Source organism: Athalia rosae, chromosome 1 (genome assembly GCF_917208135.1).
Source record: "Athalia rosae chromosome 1, iyAthRosa1.1, whole genome shotgun sequence".
Classification (NCBI taxonomy): Eukaryota; Metazoa; Arthropoda; class Insecta; order Hymenoptera; family Athaliidae; genus Athalia; species Athalia rosae.
This window is the reverse complement of record NC_064026.1, coordinates 356,901-382,768: the sequence shown is the minus strand read 5'-3', so window position 1 is coordinate 382,768 and position 25,868 is coordinate 356,901. Positions and strand designations below refer to the sequence as shown.

Genomic DNA, 25,868 nt, shown 5'->3' with positions numbered 1-25,868 from the left:
ATTGTTCGTCCGTACGTCGCACGGATAAATCGAATCTTCGTCGAGTCGTTTAACAGCGCTACGATCAACAGCTTCGTCGAACGTAGACCGGAAAAGTCGATATTCCGATTGGAAGAATTTTATCCGAAGTAGAAGAGCCGGCTGCTTGGACTCGTTGACCGTGGAAGATTTTTTCGTTTAACGGAGGTGACCGATGACCCATATAATAACGAACTCTTGGATAACGAGCAACGGGATGGTCGGAGTAAACACATCCCAGTAATTTACGCAGCACTAGAAATTTAAAACGCTGGCTAATGGAATTGTGGCGATCCAAAGTTTGCCGATTAATTGACCCGCGACTGTTACGTTCGCAGCAGTTTCCCTATCCTGAACCCGTGCGGCAGTCCGCGCCCATCGCGAAACACCGGCGCAAACTTCACACCCTGAATATCCTCGAGATATCATCCTTCCCCGTTGGCGGCCGCTTCGCCAACCATTGATACTCCCGATTAATACTCCCGATATTAGCTGGCGAGCGAACTGCGAAACATTCTCCCAGCGCTAGTTCCGCCTTTGCCAAGATTCGGAATACAGCTCCGGTTTTTTCATTACTACTACATATACGCACGACAGACCCACCTATGTCGTAGATACATCGTGCCAAATATACTTATGTATACTTATATGTACGTTCTTCTAATTCTTAATACGACGGCATCGACGTTGCTAATAACATCTGATCGCATTAAACGATTAGCTTTACATCGCGAGTGTTACAGAGTTCTGACTTATTAAAACTAACCCCGTTTAAACCGGCACAGTTGCCGCGAAGCGTGTAAGTGTGTCGAGTATCGACGCACCGTTCATACCGATCTCAGATGCCCTATGATGGATAACCGCCCGGTCGTGTTACCGCAAACACAAGTCTTGACCTTAGCCTTACCCTATCCTTACCGTCAGCCTTAGGGGTGCCCTCCCTTCCATAACCCGGGTTTCTTGGTTACCTGCGGGGCTACTTCGCCGGCTGCGAAGCCTCAAAGGTGCGCTACTTACCCCGGTGACGTACGCGCGTTTACACCCCGAATCGCCCGACTACCGCCATACCTGTCGCTACATCGAGCACATTTCGCGTATCAGACCGCAAAAACCGAGATATCCTCACTCTTGGCGAACGTCTCGCGCCTCCGTGCGCCGACGAGCTCGCAAGGTCAAAGGAGTCGCAAGAGAGAAAGCATAGGGTCACTCGGCTGGGACGAGTTCGTTCAAGTTCGGTACAAGGACATGCGACGCGCGTGTGCCCGCTCTCGGCAGTACAAATGCTTATTCGAATGTCTTTTCCCCCTGCGATCGCAGAATGCGTGAGGAAGAGCCAACAACAGTCGTAACAACTGGGGCAATCACCGAGCTGGTTCTAATTTTCCATCTGCATACGCACGCGACTTCTTCTCCGAGGTTTCGCCCCGAAAAGCGCTCGGGGCTCGGAGCTCGGAATTCAGCGGTCGTCAGCCCGTGGATTCTCATTGGTTCTCCGGAGCATGAAACGGAATAATATTAGCCTACGGTAGAATCGATACGTAAACCCCTATAGTGGCACCCTCTGACACCTACTACCCCCGATGCCATCGAGGTGAGATCTTTCATCGGTGCAGGAGGACTCCGAGTCCGAGGTCTTTCTACGAGGCAAATTAATCTCAAAGGATGGCTAGATTGACCAGCGACGCCGCAACGTGGATATCCGAGCTTTTTGTAAACCCTCCGCTGGAGCACGCTTCGAATATTCTGAATGGACGCGCTTTGACGGGGTGATGCAACGTTAACCCAGATTCCGTTTAAAATGTCGAAAGGCTGACACTCCTAGAGTGTGTAAAGCGTCGGGATTGAGGTGCGCCATCCCCCGACTGTAATACGCCTACGGCGTCCCGCGAGGGATCCTCTACCGCGAGCTTGCACGAATTTTCGTCGGGAATACCTTAATCATACGTCTCCGGTTTTCGGTGCTGGGGAATATTTCACGCCGCGACGCCTCGTTCCATCCCCATCTCATCCGGGGTACGGGAACATAATATTTTTCGGAAACCGGGAGTAAAACTGCGAGAGACGTCCGTTCTCTCTCTCGTTATTGGCTTTCAGAGAATCGTCGAGGTATCGAGTAATTGAACGATGAAATGGAAATGGAATGGAAACGAAATACATATTTTCGTAGAGGATTCCCCATATTCGCGGGTCCACTTCTAATCGTTCCGTTCAATTATTCACCCGGGTCTACCCGCTTGGTTTTTCTCGTATACCGTCGGTCGATCTCCTCGAAACGCCGCTAATCATGGACCCTGGGGGCGGCAGAGGATCCGAAATGGAAAAGCTAAACGAATTATTTATCTCATTACAAAGTAAACACGGATAGAAACGGAACGAATATAATTTCGGTTGGGTGCTCGGTACCTGATCACCCGAGACATGGACGATAAACTATTCAGACTTACCTCTATTATTCACGGGCCCACGTTCATTTATCGTACCCTTTTCCCTTGTTGTATATTTCCTTGGGTCATGCGAGAAAAATTGTCCGTCGACGATCGCTTTTTTGAAAGTTATTTCCCACTAATTGAAAAATTATCACCAGCTCTCAGCCGTCGATATTTTTGCATCGAAGTAAGATCACTTTTTTCGATAGCTTCGGCGAAGTATGATGAGGCTTATTATTTTTGCGTACAATTCTTTCCATCCTCGTTAACGACCTGGGCCGATAGGTGAAGCGGAATCCTCGGATTTGGCGTAGGTTGCGATTACGTGGCTCAATACCCGCAACATATCGATCCATCAAAAGGTTGCCGCAGAACGAGTGCTCTCTGGGGTTCAAGATTTCGTTTTCCGCGATGATATCACCCTTTGGATTTTTTCGATTTTGGGGTAAAAATCAATAGTTATGGTTCTATGCTGGTGTTATCGTCAATTTTTTACTTTTCGGAGCAGAAAAACGGAGATATCTCGATAGGAAAAATTCGTAGCTCCATTTCCTCAACGGATTCGTGTTCCTAGGGTCAAAATACGTTAGAAAAGCGTCATACGATCAATTTTTCGAAAATAAAAATTTTTGGCCAAAAATTGAAAAAATCCAAAGGGGTACCCCTTGGAATTTCGTCGATTTTGGGCCAAAAAAAAATATTTTATTTTATATGCTAATCTTACGTTTTTTGACCCCAGAAACACGAATTCACAAGTTAAATTGATCTATCTATAAAATTGATCGAGTTATCGCCGATTTTTCACTTTTTGGAACAGAAATATTGAGATACCTCGAAGGGAAAAATTCGTAGCTCAATTTTCTCAACGGATTCGTGTTCCTAGGGTCAAAATACGTTAGAAAAGTGCCATACGATGAATTTTAATAATACTTCATTTTTAGTCCCAAAATCGGAAAAATCCAAAGGGGTACCCCTTGACAAAAATAAACTCTCAGCATGCGTGTGAAATGTAATAATCTAGAAGTCAACAAATATTATGGGACTAAATACTCACCTCGACGAGCCGATGTTTCCCGTCACTCCGCCCGCTGTTTTTACGTCTCTTATCCGCTAAACATGATGCCGGAATTATTAGGGTGCGGGTATTCAACGTTATCACCCGGTTATAACGAACGCTGATATTTCCCTCACACGGTCGTTGGGCAGCAAGAGACGATTTAGAGCAACCCCGCGAAATGGGGCTTACAGGGATTCAATCGAGAAAAGCAACGGCCGTCTTCAGAAAAGGAGCAATAGGGAGACGCTCCAACGCCTCGCTATATTTCCAAATTCCAAGGAATAATGGTCGTAATTTGCCATATTCTCGTAGTTCCCCCTCGTGTCTAATCGCCATGCCTAAAAGAAAGTCGGTGCGGTGGCGTACATCGGACAGGGAGTTTCGACTACAGCGCGGATATGTATTCGTCTAGTATCGTACTTATTGTATTTCGAGTGGTGGTTTGAATTCAGACTTCGGGACACCACCTCTATTGTGTGTCATTCTTGACTCGAAAGCTTCGCGCTGACACGGGGCGAAGTGGCCAGCTCGCGAATCCTTCCTGTGATAAACTCTTGACAATCCTTGTTCAAATATTTTTTCGCCATCACGAGTACCGCCCTTCATCTCAGGGCAAATCTTTCGAGGAGGGCGAAAGTTTCTATAGAAGCATGAATTACGTATGAACGCTGGCTTCGCGTGCCAGACGGTTGTACTCTGACATCGATGAATGGAGACGCGGGTGGGACAATCCATATTTTATAAAATAAAATAGCTTCCGCATTTGTAAGGCCTTATGTATTGACGGATGGATTTGCTTTGTGTTTCAGGATTCCTTTCGTGGGATAAAGATAGCTGTCACGTCGATCTGGAAAAGGAATTGCAGGCTTTGATTACACAAGCACCAGAAGGAGAGGAAGCCCGAAATGGTAAGACGAAATATCTGCATTTCTACGATACCAATTGCCTACATTCCGAGCTTATCGATTGCCTGACATCGCGACAAAACTCTTCAATTGATTAGCTTTGTATTCGAAAGTCTTAATTACGAAATAGATATCATTAGCTTCCAACTGGCTTCTGAGAAATGTTGAACGATGGGGTAATTCCAGGTTACCAGCTAATGATGTAATCCATCGGGCTCTTTTCCTTATTCGAATGTATTGTTCGAAGGCAGAGGACAGTTCCTCTTTCCATACCCCGCTACAGTTCAGGCTACAGACTTTCTTGGTGCGATCCCTCAGCTCTATGAAAAGCTGAAATTCTAAGGTGACGCTCACCACCGAAATATCGAAGTAAACGAAACCTCATCGGTAATTCTTTCACGCATACTTTCTTGAGGCTGAGAATGTATGTACCGAACTCATACCGCTGACAGGCGTGACATACAAGAACATCCGTTTACCCATCGGTGATATAGATATATTGGACTACGTGGCGCAACGCTAACAAATAATCTGCCAAATAGGGTGACCAAAAAAATGAATACAAAATACCGACCCAAATTGAAAGTGGAAATTTGCGAGTATCCATTGCTTCGGTGATCATGTGGTCGTTACCAGATACCTCGGTCATCATCGTTACAAGTACAGAATCGTTAGAGCGAACATGGCGATGATAACGATTATTCGCCAGCCCGTGCTCCTCTAGCCCGGCAGAGTAATGTGCGATACGTCCATGATATTCTGCAGATTTATCCACCCTTTTGCATTCCCTCCATTGCTTCAACAATCCGAACCGCTGCCAGCATTGTAAAATCATGATGTAATATTGCATGCAATCACATTGGTGACTTTGGAATAAGTTTTCCATGAACTTCAGAATGCAAAGAAAAAAAGAGGAATTCATGAATCGGTGAATGGTGTGCCCCAGTGCCGGGTAATCGCGTACATATCTGCCTCATGCGTTAGCACTTGACGCGTGCCATTCTTTCGACTCCTGCAGACGGCGATGCCTTCGCGTTACTTTTTCTCTTTCTGCTTCCTACCTTTCTTTCATCGACGCGCGTGCCTCTTATCCGCCTTTCACCGCACCCTTTTCAATTTCATCGTCTGCAGGAAAAATCTGACCTTAAGTCGGAGGAAATGACTTCTGCGAAGAGCCGTTACTTTCAACATCTTGTCAATTACGGATAGCATGCTGCTCAATATTATCCCTGTTCGACCGCAGATCGGAAGGTCATTCGCTACGGGATCACGTTACACTGTAATAATCTAAAGATTCTTCCAGTCCGCGTCAATGTAGATACTTATGGAGAACGCTGTACAACAACCTTCTTTGGTGATAACTGGTTGTAATTTTTCGTTGTCGCGTGCTTCTGAATAGGTCTGTGCCAATAGCTCATCTCATAATGCAGAGAGTAAACAGAGAGACGTCTGCCTGCGAATACTTCCTTTTTCGATAATTTTTCGTAATTCAAACGGATGCCGTGAAACAATTGAAAACTCATTAAATTTCTCTCCTCGCTTCAGGAGTATATTATTTCTACCATCCATTTTTCCATTTTGCGTGAATAGATATATCGAGCAAAACTCGGGACGACCCACGCAGCCCCAGCTACGTGAATATTCACGATTTGTATTAAAAGTTAGTCAGGCAAATAATGAAAGGCGATGACTGATTTTCCGTTAACGAGATAGCCACCCGGATAATCTCCGAGGAATAAGTAGATAGGTACGAGCGCAGTGCAGTGCGCGGTAAAGGGAGACCTCGGACGAATTTAAATGATCATTTAATGAATTTGATGTTCTCTCCGCACTACCCCATCGTATAAACTAGTGGATTTGTTGTATTTATTTTAAATAATTAAAAGCTGCAACGAAACGGTCGCCATAAATCACTGCATCTGGCAGCCAGAGTAGAGACTGATAACATTTTCCCCTTCAACGTCTAGCTCGTTTGATAGCCAATTAGTGTACCACACTCCAGCAACTGTACTAAACTGTACCTATGTGATCGTCCACACAGATTGTCTGTCCTCGATCAAACTCCGACCGTATTTTACCCTTTTATTTACTTTTTTGGTAGTGTAACGGTGATACTCTACCCTGATTTCATTATCGATTCTTTTCGATCAATACTCCCAGGCTTGCAAAGACTGTATGCCAAGAAAAATCTCGTAGGTGCTGCTGTTCACGATACGCAAGTGGGGATTCAAAGACTTTGAAGTTGAAGTCTGATGTTCGGAAAATCCTTTCATGCGTTCATGACTTAAGCAGTTGGTGTAGCGAGAAAATTATCTGTTACAACTGGTCGAGAGGCTGAAAAAAATTACACTCCGAATTTGAGCTCGTTGCATCGTCGTCCGATACCGATACAGCTAGATTACTCGGAGGTGATTTTCCGTAAATTATTTCAGGTGAGCGACTGATACAGTACGCGACGGAGAACCTAGTGACGGAGGTGCTGATACACCCGCAGACGAACACACTGCTACAATGCATCCGCAATCTCCTAGCTAGTTTCACCAAACACAGACACATCATCCATGCCGGCTACACGTTCAGTGGAAATGGTTCCTGGATACTGCAGGTGCGTCTCTTGTGTTTAAATGGAAAAAGAAAAACGAAATTGCAGATCGTTGCCAAATGAAAATTTCCTCATTCTCAGGATGGGACCTTCAGCTTGGCTGACTTTCTGGACGCCTTCAGCGAGCACGAGGTACAGCGAGTTCTTCGCGCGTACGAAAATAGTGTCACCGTCGATATTCACTGCGCCGGTGTCGGGGACTGGACGTCCTCGCGTCTTTCGAAAGAAGCATGCACCAGGTGGGCACACGCTTCACTGGATAAAATTGTCATTGAGAAATCGAATCTTGGAGATAATTCCGACGACGTTTTAGATCGTGCAGGGTACGAGTAAATCCAGACGACGTCCTCACCGCCGGAGTTGCGGCGATCACGAACTTCACATGCTACGTCGGACAATACCTGGTGCCCCAGACGTTGGACCAGCTCATGGAACCGTCGGATGTCGTGGGGAACATCCGCTTCAGCCACCCCACCCTTTACGTATTTCCCGGTGGTCAGGGCGACGCGGCACTCTTCGGAATAAACGGATTCAACATGCTCGTCGATGGCGGCTTCGCCAGAAAGGCTTGCTTCTGGGACTTCGCGAGGCACTTGGATCGGCTTGATGCCGTTCTTCTCACTAGAGTTAATAATAGCAATATAGGCGGCATGTCGAGCGTACTGAGAAAAAAACAGGAAATGCACGTCTATCCCCAGATTGGACACTTTTTCTGTAATTTAGTGGTGAGTAAAGAATCATTTCATTGTAGCACCGGTAGCCCTAGCTCGACGATTTAACTCTCTTCCTTGCGAGTAGTACGTCAGGGTGTACCTCTAATATCAAGTGTTGAAAAATTTCAGGAAAGGCGACAAGCGAATTCTCCGGATGGCGACAAGGACGTCGACCCTCTCATATTGGACTTGACGGACCTTGGGCAAGAGATGATCGTCAACCTCCGGCACATAAATCTACGCGCTCATCCGTGCTACAGGGACCTAGATCCCATTAACCTGTATCACAAGGTCGGACACGGTACCCTGGACATGTACGTTCTCAGCCCGAACAAAGATTCGCGGGAAGTGAGGGAGTTCCTGGTCAAATGGCAGGCTTCGGACTCCAAGCTGTTTGCCGGTTCCCACAGAAAAGATTCGAATAACTTGGCCTTCCCGATTCAAAATTTAGTTTCCATATGCGCCCTGCTCGTGTGGCAGCCAGCAAACCCTGAGGATACTATAACCAGAATTTTATTTCCTGGTAGTACGCCGCAAAATAAAATTTTCGAAGGTCTCGAACGACTGAAGCATCTCGAGTTTATGAAGCATCCGGTATGCTCCGCTAAGAGTTTGTCGCCTTCGACCTCGTTAGCTACTCTCAAGGAAAAGTCCAACAAACTAAAAACGTCCATTATTGAGAAAAGTGTTGACAAAGACAAGGACAAGGACAAAGACAAGGATAAGGATAAGGATAAGGATAAGGATAGGGATAAAGATAAGGATATTAAGAGAGTTCCAGACTATAAAAAAGAGAAAAGGGAAACACTCGAACCAAAGACTGTTAAAGGGGTCGAGGAATCGACTCCGAAACAAGCTGCCCTTCCGGCACCAATCATTCCAACCAAGCAGCCAGCCAAGATAGATGTGAAGGCGAAAAAAGTCGTAGAAAATAAAAAAATAGAAAAAGAAACTCGGACGGAAAGCAGGAAAATCGAGAGGGATTTGAAGGAGGTGAAAAAAGAGAAAGAGGTGAAAAAAGAAGACATAAAAATAGAGAAGCAAGAAGTTGAAACGAAAAAGACTGATGTAGTTAAAACGGAAACCGAAAAGACTGTCATTACTAAAGAATTCAAACCAAAACCCGAGCCAAAGAAGAAGGAGATCAAAGAATTCAAAAGTGCTGTTAAGAATAAGGTCGACGTGACCGCAAAACCGGCGATGAAACCTGCTGAGAAAAAAATCAAGCCATCCACTGATAAAAAAGATGTCAAATCGTCCCCCACTACTCCTAAGAAAATTGTGAACGGTACCGCGAGCAAAAGTGAAATCGTCAAGACCGGTACGAAACCTCCAACAAAGACAACGACCAGAACGGTCTCCGCGATGCCGGCGAAGAGTGCAAAGGATGCCAATAACCGCAAGGTCGTAGAGTCGAAAAACATCGCGTTGTCAACAGCTCCACCGGCTCCAGTAGCCACCAAAGTACCCACAACGACACCGAAACCAAAGTCGACTGAACGCAGACCGTTCAGTTGGCGACATAAAGCTGGAAGTCCCAGTAAGGCGCGGCTCCCTGGAAGCCCCGCAAAATCTACCAGAAGCACGCCAGCAGCTTCCGTAAAATCAGAAAAAGACGGTCCCATTAGGAGACCAAAAATTGACAAAACCAAAGATACGGATCCGTTGGGTGTCTCGACGCCTTCTGCGATTGAGCCCGAAAGTATTGTTGCAATGGTCGATAAAAGTCTAACTGAAAAATCTGATGATATTTCTGTAGACTCGATCGAGAGCAAGGTTCTCGCTGATCTTAAAGAAGAACGAGAAGTTGTCGAAGAAATCGAAGCGGTACTCAGCAAAGCAGAGAGGGATGAGATCGCTAGAACGGCAGATCTGCATTTGGAGGCTGCTGACGAAATAACCGCCGAAGTTACGGAAAAAAAAGACGAAGATGTCACAGAAGAAGATGTAACAGCGGAGATCGAGGACGTGCCGAAGAAGATTGGCTCGAGAAAAGAAAGCCAGGAATTCACGGAGGAGGATGAGTATCTGATCGTAGAGAAGGAAGAAGTTTACACGGAAGATTCCGCCGTGAGTGGCGAGGGTGAGCAAAAGCACTTGCTGGATGAGGTGGAATCCGAAAAGACTAAGAAATATCATGCTGCGAGTGATATCGACGTCACTGAAGAAGAAGCGAAGGAAAAAGACGAAACAGAGGAAAAGGAAAAGTACGAAAGACCGGAGAAAAAACTCCAATTTCGAGAGACTCCCGGCGACGAGACGGATGAACCCGCCGATTTGTCGCCACTGCACAAGGAGCAGCTGAGAGAAGAAGTCAAGGATATTATAGCGTCCGCAGCCGAGGTTATCAAGAAAACGGATGTACGGGATGATTCAGGGAAAAAAGAAAGCGAGGATCTCATCACGAAGGAGCCCTCCAGCGTCAGCCCCGATAAGTTCGATTCTTCCGAGAAGAAGACCACCGATACGGACCTCAAGCCAGAAGCAGATCAAAAAGAACCAGTACCTGAAAAACTGGAAGAATCTCAGGATCGCGTGTCTACCTTAGAGTCTGGAGCAACAACGACTGCCCCAACATTACCGGAGGACGAGCGAATCCCCTTGGACGAAATCAAAGAAGTTATCGATGAAAAACATGTCAAGGAACAAGTCAAAGAGAAAGAAATCGAACCAGTCGTTGCCAAGCTACCGGAAATCCCTCCCCCAATGTCAAGCACTACAATTAAATCGTTTGTCATTCGTGAGACCATTCCAGCCCCCCAGAGAGATATCGTTAAAACTCCGGATGAAGTTGCTGACCTACCTGTACACGAGGAGGTCGATCCAAAACTCTATGACATGGACGAGTTCGATAAAGTCAGGGAGGAAAAAGTCCCGAAAACTCCGGAGTCAAAGGAACCTCCGATACCACCGGTGAAAGAGCAGAAGGGAATGTTTAGTTTCTTCGGAAAAGTCGCCGATAAATTTGAAAAAGGGATGGACAAACTGACCGGAAAATCGAAGAAAGACACGGAGAAGGACACGGACGAGAAATCATCGAAATCGAGCTCTCCGAAGGAAATAAAACCCCAGGAAAAGACCATTTCAGGAGAAGTTGACATGAGTAAAGTCTTCCCAAAGGTCGGAAGGATCGAGCCTCATGATACCTTCGAAAAAGCACAACCACAAACTCCAGCGGATATCAAAGTAGCTGCGATCAAAGAAACCGCAGCATTTTTGCAGCAGGAAATTCGAGAAACGAAAATTGACTCGATAGATCACGCCGGCATTCTACCCCATGAGGCGGTAACGCGCGAAGAGGTCTTAGATGCCAAACCTGAGGAAATCCTTGACAGTGAAAATGTTGCTCCGAAAGTAAAACCGACAGAGAAGGAATTAGATATAGCCTCCGCGACCGACGATCTCATCGAGGACACAAAAGAGGTAGAAGCATTGCTAGAAGAAGCATCGAAGAAATTCGTAACAGTCAAAGACAGCCTCAGGGATTCCCTTGAATCATTGGAGGAAAAAATTGCGGAGGAAACCATAGACTCGGTACAAGCAATTGCCGCTAAAGACCCGGTCAAGAGCACGCTCACTGGAGTTGCAGAAAAACTGGAGGAATTCAAGCCACACTACGACAATATCCCCGCAGATTCAAAAGAACCGGATAAAGTCAAGTTTGAGATTCCACAGGACATCGAGGGTGTCGAGGGGGATAATTCGGATGACTATGAAGGCCCAGTCAGAGACCTTAAGGAAGCCGTTCGCGATGTTGGCGAGGTATTGGCAGGAACAGCTGGCATTGTAATCGACGATAAGCCGAAAGATGTGATTGAGATTGTGAAGAAGGTTGCAGAAGTGCTAAAAGAGGACGACTTTCTACCGAGAGAAGGTCTTTTCGAGAAGATCAGTCCCGTCTACGGAATTAAAATTGACAAACCTAGTGATAAAGAACAAGTTGAGATTTCGCCAACAAAACCAGAAGAAGCTGTTGAATTGAAGCCAATCGTTGAAGACATGATCATGTCAAAACATATTGGATTAACAGAGAAGCTACCGTCTCAAGAAGACATCGAAGATATGCTGAAAGGGGGAATCGCCAGACCGACGTCCACGTATGAGAAGCCTGGTGGAATAGAAGTGCACGAAGAACCGTGCGTAAAAATTGTCAAGCACCCAGTTGTCGAAGTGAAAACACCGGTAACGGAAAAAAGTTCGCTCGGAGAGGACGTCAAAGGATTGTGCGCAGAAACTTTGGGTGACGGAAAGGTGTGTGAGCCTAAAAAACCCGATGACAGTAAGGTCGATGATAGTAAGGTTGATGTCATGAAAGCAGGGATTGAAAAAGTCTGCGTGAAGAAAACGGCAGTGAAGCGAGATCTGCTCGACGAGGAGAAAGAAGACAAAATCCCTGATCTTCCTGGTGATGAAACACTCGAGCAGCCTGAAATATCATTCCATCAGAAATTAGGCCCAGCTCAAGCGGAGCTAGTCATGGTGACCCCAGATTCAGCACCAACTTCACCCAAATTCAGTAGTGATAAGGTATATGAAAAGGAGTTGGAAGAGGCTATGGAAGAAACCTCTAAGGTCCCTGGAGTTTCTAAGGACATTGAAGAATTCATCAGCAGCAAGGCTGACGTGTATGATATAATCGACGAAGTAATTAAAAGGGGTAAGAAAATAACCATAGAAATTATTGAGTACATTGTTATTGTGAAAAAGGTGTCCAGGGAGCATGTAATATACATTATTGAAGAGATTATTATAAATAAGGGAATCGCTCCAAGCAGCGTTGTTGAAAACGTAGAGATTCTCAAGAGCCAGGACTCTATCAATGAGTCAATCATCTCCTCGGTTAAGCGGGTCGAAATCGAGGAATATATCATAGCTGAATACATCATGAAGGGTAAGAAGATTACTGTGCAAACAATAGAAGAAATTGCAATCAAAAAGGTAGTTCCAAAGAGGATCATAATTGAAATCATCGAAGAGATAATAATAAAACGAAAAATATCTAGAGAAGTGGTTTATGAAATAATTGAGGAGGAGTTCATCAAACAAGTTAGACCTATCTATGATGAAGACGAAAGGCGAGCCAGTCATGCAAAACAAGATGTACTTGATCAAAGAGATGATGAAAAAATCGTCAGTGAAGAGCCAACTACGGTAGTAGAAAAATCGAGCCCTCAATTCAGTCACGATCAAGTTATGACGGTAGAAACGAAGTCTCCCGTCGAGGTTCAGGAATTACCGACAATCTCGAAAGAAAAAGATACTGCAGTATTTGACGAAAAAGATCTTGACGAGGGTCAATTAATCGACGACTTTGTTAATGTTCCATCAAAGGATGCGGTCATCAATTTCCTACTGGAAGAGAGAAGGCTATCTCACGAAAAATATATCCCAGGCAAGGAAGATTCTGGAACAGATCGTCAACCAGATTCTAAAAAACTACCTATTGACGACGGTGAGAAAGATCCGGGAGATGATTTCGAGGCTGTGGAACAGGAGTACAAAGTCGGTGATACTACCGATCATGCAGACGGCGACAAGAAGGATAGGAATTACGTATTCGAAGCCGTTGAGGATCACGCAGAAGATGTGGTTGAGGCAGCTGAGAACTTGATTCCGAAAACTGAGGGTAAACCCGAAGTTTCGAAAGTGACTCCAGTCCCCGTGGGGGTTACTGACAAAGTTGAACAAGATACAGCGAAATCAGAAATTGTAAAGTCAGTTATTGATGTAGCAGATGACCAAACTCGATCACAAACGCCGAACGATGAAATTACCGATCAAAATCTAAAAGATGTCATAGTTCCTTCCAAAGTTCTGGATGAGACCTCGAAGGACTTACCAGAACTGTCCACAACCCCTACGGAAAAGTTACACATCAAAGACGCCGCCAAAGATACTGCTGACGATATCAAAAGCCAAATTCAGGACACGACCGTTATCGCGGCTATGACAGACAAGCCTGAAACAAAAATAAGTGATATCGTCAAGGATGTTGATTCCGAACGGCAGTTTCAGCCAGAAAAAACTCCAGTCGATACGCATGATATTAAGTCAGATGTGGGTAAACCACCCCGGAACGAAGAGGTCCACGTAGCTGATGTTAAAATTACATCTCCACACGATGATGGTGATCAAATCAAAGAGAGTATTGTTACCGAAAAACTGATAAAGGATGGAATTTCAGATCATGTTCAGGAGCCAGAGGTAAAGGCTCCAGTTGTTGGGAAGGCTTCAGAATCTGCTGAAAACGTGATCGATGATATTGAAAAAAATCTTGGAGCAATTGAACTGAATCTTCGCGAAGATACCCAAGTAACTGATAAAAAAGATGAACCCAAATCTCCAGCAAAGACAGATCAAGATACCGCCAAGAGCGCTCCCCAATCACCTCAAGATGTTGATCGAGTTGTGGATCACGTAGAAGAGGAGCCAAAACAATCGCAAACAGATGATATTCCTAACGAGGCAGATGTCCGAGTATTAGAGACAAGTGGAACTTCAGATGTTGGCCAACCACTTCGCACAGAAATCGATGAAAAGGCTGATGTTACGGAGGCCTCTGAGATTGCAAAAAAAGCAGCATCACCTACTCCTGGTCTTCAGAGTGATACGAAAGTCGTAGATAGCAGCTGTTTTAATATAGATCGGCAAGTCCCGGATGAAAAGGTACCGAAGATTCCAACAGTCGAAGCTACGGTACCCGAAAGTACTGACATCAAAGTACAAGACGCTGAAATTGACACGGTTGATGATAAACCAGATCATGCTATTAGAAAGAAACGGTCACTTGCAGAGGAACAAACAGATCCCACGAGCGTTGAGCCTGAAATCATTCCGGACACAAAAGAATCTATTATTTCGAATGACACATTTCCCGATAAGAAAACAACTTCACCGAAAGGTTCGGAAAAGCCGGAGACCGACTCTCCGAATTTGGAGAACAAACTTGAGAAATTGGATAAGCCTCCAGAGGATGAATTCGCAGAACCAGAAGATGAGGACGATGACAAGGAAGTAGGAACCGTCCGCCGCATGGTCGTCACTGCAAGTAGCGAAGATGGGGGACACGAAACGGAACTCTGTCCTACCGGAAGCATTACATTCGTGAAAGCCACGACTCCCGATGATTCTCTGAAAGATATTTCCAGGAAATCAACGCCGGATAAAGACTCACTCCAAACAGAGAAAGACTCTGCATACTCTGGAAAAAGTACACCTGAGAAAGACAGCATCTCGGAAAGATCTATATCAGAACTGAAAGATGACAAGGCCACCCCTGAAGATAGCCTCGATAAATCAATTACGAGCATCCATGGTCAGTTTCTTCCAGATGAAAACCGAAGGAAATCTCTCGTGCAAGAGTCCGAGCAAACGAAGATAACTGTAGTCGATAGCGATGACACTAAAATCTCAGACAAGTCACCACAGCAAATGCCTGTAGAAAAAGTCTCATATGATGAGAAACTCCGCGAAGAATTGCCAAAGATACCAGTGGAAGAAATTCAACACGTGCCACTGAAAATAGTTTCTAAGCATTTGCCAGAAATTCCTGTATTTACACCATCTGAAAAAGCAGATTCGGAAGAGCCTTCGCCAACTGAAACAATCTATGACAAATCACCAGAAGAAAAATATTCGGATCCCTTGGAGCGAGATCCAGAAGATACTACGTCTAGGTCTCCTAGTTTAACAAAAGTGAAACCAGCAGAAACTGCTCCCCGCGATACACCGGAGAAGAAAACCGATGAGGAAGCTCATCCATTAAGAAAAAGCAGTATTATTTCAGTGAAAAGCGATGTGGAAGATGTCACTTTGAAAAGTGAAATGGACGCTGAGAAGTCTGTCTCTCCAACTGAGAAGTTCGTCGTAGATGTCAAGGAATTACCCGATAAGGATTCTTCCGTCGAGGGTTACGAAAGCGAGACTCCAAAAAAAACGACTGAGAAACCTCAGTCACCCGCTATTGATAAATTAGAAGCTAAAGACGAGCTTCAACAAAAAGAGAAGAGAAAGGAATCTCTAATTACCGATGATATATCAGGTGCTTCCGAAGCACCTGATTCTTCCCCCAGAAAATTAATTGATGATAATCTCATTGCTACTGACGAGCCGAAGATGGATGAACCACTCTCAATATCAGTGACTGACCTACCAGATGAGCGCAAGCCAACTGCTATTATCTTAGGATCGCCGAAAGAAGATATCTCAACTGAAGAATTACCCGGCGATAAATCTTTGAAAACTAAAACACCCGTAGAGGAGTTGGAATCTCTTACTATTGCCCCTGAAACACGGGGAGAACAGGAACTTGTTGGTCATAAGTCTCCGGAAGAGAAATCTCCCACTCTGCTGACAGGGGAATCGACAGATACACCTAAATCTCTCGTTGCCGGCCACAGTCCGGGAGAAGATCTGGAAAGAAAAATTTCGGATATTGAGTTACCCACGAAGAAGAGTCCATCTGAAGCAGATGGCAAAGATCCCGATAAATTTTCCCGAACAACTGAATCTCCGTCGCCGAGCGCAGTAACCGACAAACCCGCTAGCGATACTGTTGCGGAATCAGACGGAGACGATATCGCTCCAAGTCCAACGGAAAAGACGAAATCTCCACTTACGGCTACTGAGAAAGAAACCGATACGGTCGAAACACCGAGTGTTGCGTCTGAAAAACTACACGAACGTGAAGTTATGGAAGATGAACCACCCAGAGATGTATCTTCATCACCCCCGACTAGCAAAGAAACCGATAAGCCTCTGATTTCGGGTGAATCAATCAAGGATAGCATACCAGATAAGCTAATTCGCGCTGAGCAGACGCCACCTCCTATTACTGACACGGGGTCTGAGTCTCGTACACCGAATGTCACCCCTGAAGAGATAGTGGAAAAAGATTTGCTCATTGAGAAAATCCAAAAAGATCAACCCTCGTCTCCGGTCACGAAGGAACCGATAGGTAAAACATTTGATGACAAACTACCAGAGAAAGAATCTCAAGTTCTTACGAGTGACAAAGATGTCGAGACGTCGCTGGCGCCCAGCATCACCTCAGAAAAAGTAGATGACGGTATGATTCCAGATGTCTCTGATAAAGTTAGTGATAAGGATAGCCCTTCTGACAAGATTCCGAAAGACAAACTTCCGTGTCTAATCGGTACAGATGCGGATGCATCTCGGACACCTGGTGTCGCCGCAGAAGAGCCTGACGAACTCAAGGCAACGCATGTTGCCGATGTTCACCAACATGAAAAGGAAACACAATCTTTAGCTCCCGAAAAGGGTACAGAGGCAGTAAAAGAACCTTGCATTCACCCGGATCAAATACAAACGAAATCACCTTCCCCGACTACTGAGCAGGATCTCGACAAGCCGGAAGAACTCGGCATCGCACCTAAAGAAGTAGGGGGTGAGTCAAGTCCCGGAGAGAAGACGTACGGAGATAAAGTGCCCTCTTCGGTAACTGAAAACGGTGATTTAGAAGCTCAAAAGCCCGGCATCGATTTTGATAAGCTGGAGGATGTAGAAAAAGTGAGCCCCACCAACGAGTCATGCAAAGACAAATCTCCTACTACCGAAACGATATGCACCACGGAAAAACCAAAGGATGGGAGTAGTTCGGATAAGGTGGCACCCGAAGATAAAGGTGATCCCACCATTGACCATCAAGTTATTGAGCCCAGAAAATCAAGCTTGACTCCCGAAAAATTGACGGATGAAGAGAGTCCTATAAGAAAAGCACAAAAGAGCGAATCCCCCTCTCCAACCAGCGAGCAAGATCATATCGACCCTCGCACTTCTAACATCACCGCTGAAAAGGATGGAGCTGGAAATATTCCCGATGACAAGTTACATAGAGTCGAGTCCCCCACGCCTGTAATTAAGAAAGAAGTTGATGAGCCTCGAAAATTCAGCACCAGTTCGGAAACACTCGATGATCATCCCAAACCAGATGATAAATCGCCAGGATCTGAAGAAAAGGTAGGGAAGCCTAGTGTTACACTAGAAACAGTGGTTGTCAAGACAGACCCTGATACCGAAGAACGTGAAGACAAAGCACAATCTCCGAGTATTGAGAAAGATGCCTCCGGTAAAGTACCTCGTACGCCGACTGTCACTCCTGAAGAACTTGTCGAGGACGTGGTTGTAGGCACTTCTGATGAAAGAAAGGGTGAGGACGAGACTCTTTCTCCAACTCGCGAGGGAGTTGTTGCCGAGCCTCGAAAACATAGCATCACACCTGAAAGACTTCAGGATAAGGAGGATTTGGGAGAAAAGTTGCACGAGGACAAATCTCCCTCCCCCACGCCTGAAAAGGATATTGTCGAACCTCAGCAACCCAGTATTACCTCAGCTGAACCAAAAGACGAAAAAAGTGTTGTTCAAGAGACAAATGATCAAGATCAACGGTCTTCTCTGCTTACAACGAAAGATGCCGATGAGCCGCAAGAACCCTCCATAACTGCTACGGAGCCAGCGTATACAAATGAGCCAGGTGACAAAGCATTCAAAGATAAATCACCATCTTCAACGACCAAGAAAGATGTGCCAGAGGCTCGAAAATCCAGTATTACTCCTGTAACGGTACATGAAGATGTTGCCGAGCCTAGAAAGTCTAGTCTCGCTATCGAAAAATTAGATGCTGTAGATATTTCGGAGACCTCTGACGTCCCTGAAGAGCAATTTCCGTCTCCGACAACACAAAAAATTAGCGATAAGCCTCGGTCGCCTAGCATTACTTCTGAAGAATCAGATAAAACCCATGTTCCTGAAACCGAGGTACATAAGGACAAATCTCCGTCCCCAATGACTGACGATAAATCCGACCACCATTCTAAATCTCCCAGTACGAGTTCTGAGAGACCTAGTGTCGACGATGTTCCTGACGACAAGGTGCACCAAGGCAAGCCACAAATTCCAGCCACAGACGAACCGACTGACAGGCCTCGGTCGCTTAGCATCGGGTCGAAAGAAACAGTAGAAGAACATTCGCCTGAAAGCAAGCAACAGCGAATGAAATCTCCGTCCCCAATGACTGATAAAGATTCCGGCATACCCAGTATTGTCCAAGCCAAGCCCGATAAATCAGATATTAAAGCGGGTGAGGCACAAGTGATATCTCCGTCTCCCAAACCTGAACCGGTAGATGATGGGTCAAGTACGCCTAGCACTACTACTTTACCTGCAGCAGTTCCTTCGGCTGGCAGCTTGCCAGAAAACCAATATCCATCTCCCGACAATGATGATGAAAAAAGCAGATCAGAACATCCAAGCAATGCAAGTGATGAATTACAAAGCAAGCCACAGTCACCTGCCAAAAAGCCACGAGATGAAACTAGCGATTCGACTGAACATGGACATGAAAAAGATAAATCTCCCTCTCCGATAACGGAGCTTAAAACACCCAGCCTGGCTACCGTTGAACCACAGAAAAAAGACTCACCAGAGAAACCTGATATCCCGACTGAGTCAAAAGAAAAATTAACCGTATCGGACTCTCCGGAAAAATTGAACCTTGATGATATCCAGGACGACAAAACCATCAAGGACAGATCACTTTCTCTCAGTTCTGATATATCTGACAAGGCCAGCTCAACCAGTATTTCTAGTGAAAAACCCGAGGGCAAAGATAAAGCACCTAGTCCTGTAAGCGAAAAACTAAGTGAGAGTGATGTGGAAAAACATGTAGAAAAAGATAAATCGCCATCTCCCAGTATCGATACAGTTGTGGAAAAAGATGAAGTAAAGAAGGATGACATCAAGGAGCCGGTTCATGTGACACCGTCTTCTAAAATTTCCAGTGATGAGCCAGCAGAACACATAGCCAGCACTCTCCCAAAGGATGATAGTAAATCTGATGATAAATCAGATACATCGGAGAAACATAAATCTGTGCCATCTTCACCTAGCCCTGATCAAGAAGATAAATTTGACGGAGTATCGTCCGATGATCCAAAATTATTGAGTTCCTTCCAGCACACGCCAGAAAAGTGCGATAAGCCAACCGAAATCGTACAAAAAGAATTGCAAGTAGCGAGGGACGATAAAACGGATAATGCTTCTCAGTTAATTGATTCAAAAAGTACAGTTATCACAGATGACGTTAAAGGTGATTCACCGATTTCTCCGAGTACAATATCTGACATACCAGACAAACAGTCTGGCGTGAATATTGACACTGCTGACAGAAAACCCCAAATACTTAATGTTGCATCAACCGAACTGGTTTCAATGCCTGAAGTAACTTGCACTGTTTCTGAGAAAGCAGTTAAACCGTTACCGGAATCGATTTCCCCTGATACAGACAGATTGTCAGATAAAGTCCGCTCGCCGAGTATCGAAACTGACGAATTAAAGTCCCCCAGCGTGGTTAAAGAATCGACTGAAGAACGCATCACCACGTCTCGCAGGACAAGTTCTATTTCAGAACCACAGAAATCTCCCGAACGCCCCAAGAGTCCCGCTTTGGCACATGATCTACCCGAAAAAGAAAAGTTCCACACTACCCTTGACGATGGGGATGTACCCGCGGAACCAAAATCTCCCGGCGCATTAAGCGATAAGTCCGATGAAAAAGATACGAGTGATTCCAAATCACCCAAAGACAGATCTCCAAGCTTCGACAAAACTCCGAAGGATCGTTCAAGGTCACATAGTTTGTTCGATTCGGGAGACAGGACGCCTTTGGGACGTTCAAGAGCAGCTAGCTTGTTCGACGATAAGCTTGACGATAAAATTGCTTACTCAGATCTGGATGCTATGCGGCCAAGTATTTCTGAGGAAACTGAGGATGATAAGATACCACGACAACTCGACAATGCTCAGGCTTTTACCGGCGACATTTCAGAAACTTCTGCGATAAAATCGCCGAGTGTCGTCGATAGCCAGACGACTGATGATTCCAAACATACCGATGTATCTATTGCAAAGCGACTGTCAATCGAACAATATATAATTGACGAGTTCATTCTAAAAAAACGAAAAATCACCAAAGAGATCCTCGAGGAAATCGTCGTGAAACATTCAGTTCCGAGGTATATCATCTTCGAAATTATCGAAGAAATAATCGTCAGGCGGAAAATTTCATGGGAAACTGTTACCGAAGTTTCCAAAATCGAAGAACCTGAGGAGGAAAAAGATATCAAGGATGACCGCAAGCAGAGTGTAATTCATGAAGATGAGAGTATCAAGCCTCAGCAAACTGATTTAACTGATGTAAAAGATGCTACCCCCGAACGAAGCCCGTTGAGTTCGAAGAGACCAAGCGTTGCCGGTGAACCCGCTGCTCCACATGAAATACCTTCTTGCGAACGGCCTCATGGAAGTATCTCCACCGTGGCTTCTGATCTAAAGCCAGAGGTGAAACCAACACCAAGCACGATCAGTGATCAGAGCGTCGAACCTGACCCACATGTGATTAGGAAACGCAGCGTTGTCGATGACCGAACTCCAGAACAGCTATCGGCGGATACCATTGCATCCTCCGAAAAAGTCGTACCAGAAATGATAGTATCGAGCAAAGATACCCTTTCTGAGGCAACAGAAGTTGGAATAAAGCGACCCGACATTGTGGATGTCCAGCATGGTGTACCTGGAGCGCAAGATGTTACAACTGGTACGGATCCGAAACTCGGTACTCCCGAATCGGTAGAAATTAAAACGTCCGATCCGAAGAGCCCCGAGACCCAGATCAAACACGTCGACAAGATCATTCCTACTGTGCCAGAAGCAATCAGCGAGAATGAAGCTCCTATAGATGGAGGTTCTGATAACGAAATTGTGACAATAAACAGTATAAAAAGAACAGAAATCGAAGAATACATCACCGAAGAATATATCAAAAAAGGTGAGAAAATCACGAAACAAATAGTAGAAGAGATCATGATCAAGAAGTCAGCCCCTAGGTACATAATTTTGGAGATCATCGAAGAAATAATAATCAAACGAAAAATTTCGCGGGTATTGGTCATAGATTTTGATGATGACGATGATGAAGGACAAGAAGAAGCAGAAGTGCAAAATGAAAAAGATCTCGAACCCAAGGATCAAGTGACTGGATCTCCTGCCAGCGAAGTAGAAGATAGCAAGCCGCCGAAATATTCAGAAGAACCATGTGAACCTATGACTGGAAAATCAACCCCCGATATTTCCTCTGCTAAGGATCAAACACTGGACTCTTCAGGAAAATTCACTCCCGACTTGAAGTCATCGTTGCTCTCCGAAAAGTATTCCGATAAATCAGGGTACTCTACTCCAGATATGAAACAACTCGATGAAAGATCTGGAAAGTCATCTCCCGATTATAGATCAGATTACGAGAGTCAGTTCCACAAGGCGTTCGTTGAGGGGATGACGGAAATCAGAACAACACACATTACAACACTTTCTGGTAAGACTACTCCAGACTTAGCTGCGAGCAGTGAGAATGCGTCAGAACCGAAACCAAAATCGCCATCCAAATCTGATAATGTCATTGATACGATGACCGACATGACGCATCCGAAAGACGAATCTCTTTCACGAAGACAGTCGGAAATAGAGAAAAAAGAAACCTCTGAAAAGCCATTCGAACCGGAGACTACAAAAATTGAACCTCGGCTGACAGAAAAATCACTAGATGAATCAACATTTTCTGTAGCTGCGGAAATCACCCCAACGACATCCCGTACGGTGACCGAAATCAGAGAGTCTACTGATAAGACAAAACCGATGGAAATCACCAAACAAGAAGTTGAAACTTTTGATCCTTCTGAGACTGAACCACTATCGGCAACAAGTAAACATGTCAAAGAACATCTAGGAGATGAGCCGGTAATTACTTCAACGGTGGTAAAGCGAGAGTCAATCACTTGCGTAGATGATCCCTCATCTCCCAGCTCCGTCAAGTCCGAGACAAAACCGGATGACGTTGAATGTAAAGTAGAAATAATCACTAAATTGACGAAGCGTGAAGTTGAAGCCGAGGATCCCCCAGAAATTGAAGAAGTTACCAGAACAGTTCGGTATGTTACTGAGATTGAAGAAACCGAACCTGAATTCATCACCAGAACAATTAAGCATATTACCGAAATCGAAGAGAATGAGCCAGAAATTCACATGAAAGTTGTAAAACGAAAAATGATTGATCCTGCAGATGAAACTACATCCTCTTCCACTTCAATTTCGGTTCCAAAAGGAACGGATGTTGACTCGGAACCTGAAATAGTCACCAAAGTCATTAGACGACAAATCGAGACCGACGGACTTCCGGATACGGAAACTATAACAAAAACAACCAGGTATGTTGTCGAGTCCGAGGAAGTTGAGCCAGAAATTGTCACGAAGGTAATAAGGCGGGAAATATATGATCCCGCAGACGAGACCATATCTTCGAAGGTCAGTGAAACGGTCAGAACGTACGAAACCGAAGCAGAGTCGGAAGTAACCACTCGAACTATTCAGCGTGAAATTGAAACACAAGACCCCTTGGAAACGAAAGTAATCACAAGAACTGTCAGATATGTTACCGAAGCCGATGAAAGTGAACCACAAGTTGTCACTAAGGTTATAAGGCGGGATATCATTGTTTCCGACGATGACGGAGAAGTTCCAGAAGAGAAGCCGGAGATCGTTAGCAAAATAGTAAAATCTTCAGACGCTCCACCCGACGTCGTAAAGAAGATAATCAGTCGGGAGGGTATCCCTGAAGTAACTGAAACCGTTACAACTAGAACAACAAGGACGATAGTGTCCGAAGCAAGTCCTTCTACTGAAACAATGACAAAAACAACAACTGCGACGATAACGTCTGACATCGAAAAACCAGAACTCATCACTCGCATTATATCTCGGGAAGGTACACCCGAAATCTCGGAGACCATCAAACGAACAACAAAGACGATCACATCCGACGCTGGTCCCAAGTATGTCACTAGAATTATCAGTCGAGAGGGAACCCCCGAAATTCTGAAAACATCCGAGGTCAAACGGATCGTGACCACGGTCACTACCGTGACCGGACCAGATGGTGAATGCGTTACAACAAAAGACGTGAAAGAAAGCAGCGATAAGTTGGACGGTGAGGATTTGCTGGAGAAATTGATCGATTCTTCGTCAGGTGAAGTTAAAACGAGCGAAGAGAGATTCGTCAGCGAAACTCCCGAAGGTCTGAAAACAGAAGAGATCATAAAAAGAACGATCACTACCGTCACTTCTTCGTCAGGACTGTCCACTCCGGATGTCAAGACGTTCGTTGATTCCGAAAAGGAAACAATCCACCACAAAGGGATTGAAAAGGAAGAAATACCATCAGATAATCAGGCTGAAATCAAAGCTCACCAACAAGAAACTGTGCACCAAAAGGACTCTGAAGACAAGGCCGTCAAGGAAAAGATTGCAGTTGAAAAAACAGCGTCCGAAATTCTGCTGAAGAATATTATTTCCGATGATAAAAGCCGCTCCGAAACGTCATCCCCAGAAACGTCACCGCCAAAAGATGTAGTTTCCGGTGGTCCAACCGGCAAATCCACGCCTGACATTCCCGCTTTTCCATCGGCCCTAGATTCTTCGGTGCTCCGAGGTAGAGTTGGGTCGGGCAGATCAACACCCGATAGAAAGTCCGAGGGAAAATCGCGCACATCAACTCCCGAAGGATTCCGTTCGGGTGAGGTCATTCGGACCATCATAACCACCACTCGTACCATGTCGGAGGACGGGGAAATTATCACGACTACTAGGGAAGTTACCGAAAGTACAGATGAACAAGGGCAAACGGTGATCTTGGCGGAGAAGACCGACGTTAAAAAAGACGACAAATTACCCAGCAAGGATGCATCGGAAACTGCGATCAGCAGTGTGATCGGTGGCATCAAGGCTTCTGAATTGATGAGAGGATCGAGTCCTGGTTCGGACGTATTCAGTGACAGAGATGTGGGACCGATGAGTCCCAGAAGTGACATCAGCAGCGGACATAGCCGTGCTGCAACACATGCTTGGGGCAGCAGCGAAGAGAGACATACGTATTCCGATGACGAGCCACCCAGCTCCTCTCTGAGTACAACCTCTCAGTTCGGCTATTCTCCACATATGCCAGGGTATGAGTTGCCCGTCGACGAAGATGCGCACAAGACACACGTCGCCCCCGGTACTACTATGACCGGCAGTTTTTACGGAGAGCTACCAACCGATCCGGCAGCTACCTCATCTACGAAATCGTCTCAGAAAACGTTGGGTAAGATCAGCGACCCCGTACCAATACAGGGTGAACATTCGTCGAAAGGGTTTACCATCGAGAAGGAGTTCTCGGGAGGTTACGACTTCAAGAAGGAAACGAAGAAGTACATGGACGAAGCCGATCTGGACTTTGAAAGAGCAATGATGGAGGACCGGGAAAAACGAGGAGATGATCTCGCCACTCATCATTATACGAACGGTGCATCGGTGCCGGTTTACACGAACGGGAACGCCAGTGCAGAGAAAGAAGTAATCGCAAAGACCGTCGAGAAGACAACCGTTGATAAGAAAAAATGTGACCCAATGGAAGCGTCCTTCAGCGCTGAGAAGGAGTCGCAACAGACAGGGAAATCCGAAACCGATCCATTGGAGGGCTGGGGAAAGCCGCTGTACCTCCCATCGCCCAAACCACCGAAGAAGTTCAACCACCGTAAGGCCCAACCCTCCGTTAGCTCTGAAGAATTGGGTCCCGATAGTTTGAACTTCGACGCGATCAACACCTGGGGAGAACCGCTAAGACTTCCTTCGCCGGCACCCGCTCCTCCTATGAACGAAGTTTCGAACAAAGGAGTTCCAGGAACGCCGAAGAAGGAGAAAAAGCAGCCAAAGAAAGTTCTCTCCGAAAATAACAAAAATAAGAAAAGGTCCGAAAGTCCCAGCAAGAACGACAAAAAGTCTAAAGACTCGAAGAACAAAGTTCAGCCCGTCTACATGGACCTTACGTACGTTCCTCACCACGGTAATTCGTACTACAGCTCTCTGGAATTTTTCAAACGTATTCGGGCAAGGTATTACGTCTTCAGTGGCACCGAACCAAGCCGGGAGGTCTACGACGCCTTACTCGAAGCGAAAAAAACTTGGGAGGACAAAAATTTGGGTAAGAGAAACGTTTCCCTTGTCACATACTTTATTCTCACAATTGCATTTTCCGCAACGTTG

The 25,868-nt window shown here is 45.5% G+C and overlaps 1 protein-coding gene across 1 annotated transcript in view; it reads left to right on the top strand.

Annotated features, from left to right (window-relative positions):
• The window catches only part of LOC105693375 (microtubule-associated protein futsch), a 49,693-nt gene that overhangs the window by 19,933 nt on the left and 3,892 nt on the right, over positions 1-25,868 (top strand). The window contains exons 3-7 of the mRNA XM_012413231.3: positions 4,311-4,409; positions 6,839-7,011; positions 7,090-7,247; positions 7,322-7,733; positions 7,851-25,806. Coding sequence (XP_012268654.2) covers positions 4,311-4,409; positions 6,839-7,011; positions 7,090-7,247; positions 7,322-7,733; positions 7,851-25,806 — 18,798 coding nt within the window. The remainder of the gene's footprint in view (positions 1-4,310; positions 4,410-6,838; positions 7,012-7,089; positions 7,248-7,321; positions 7,734-7,850; positions 25,807-25,868) is intronic.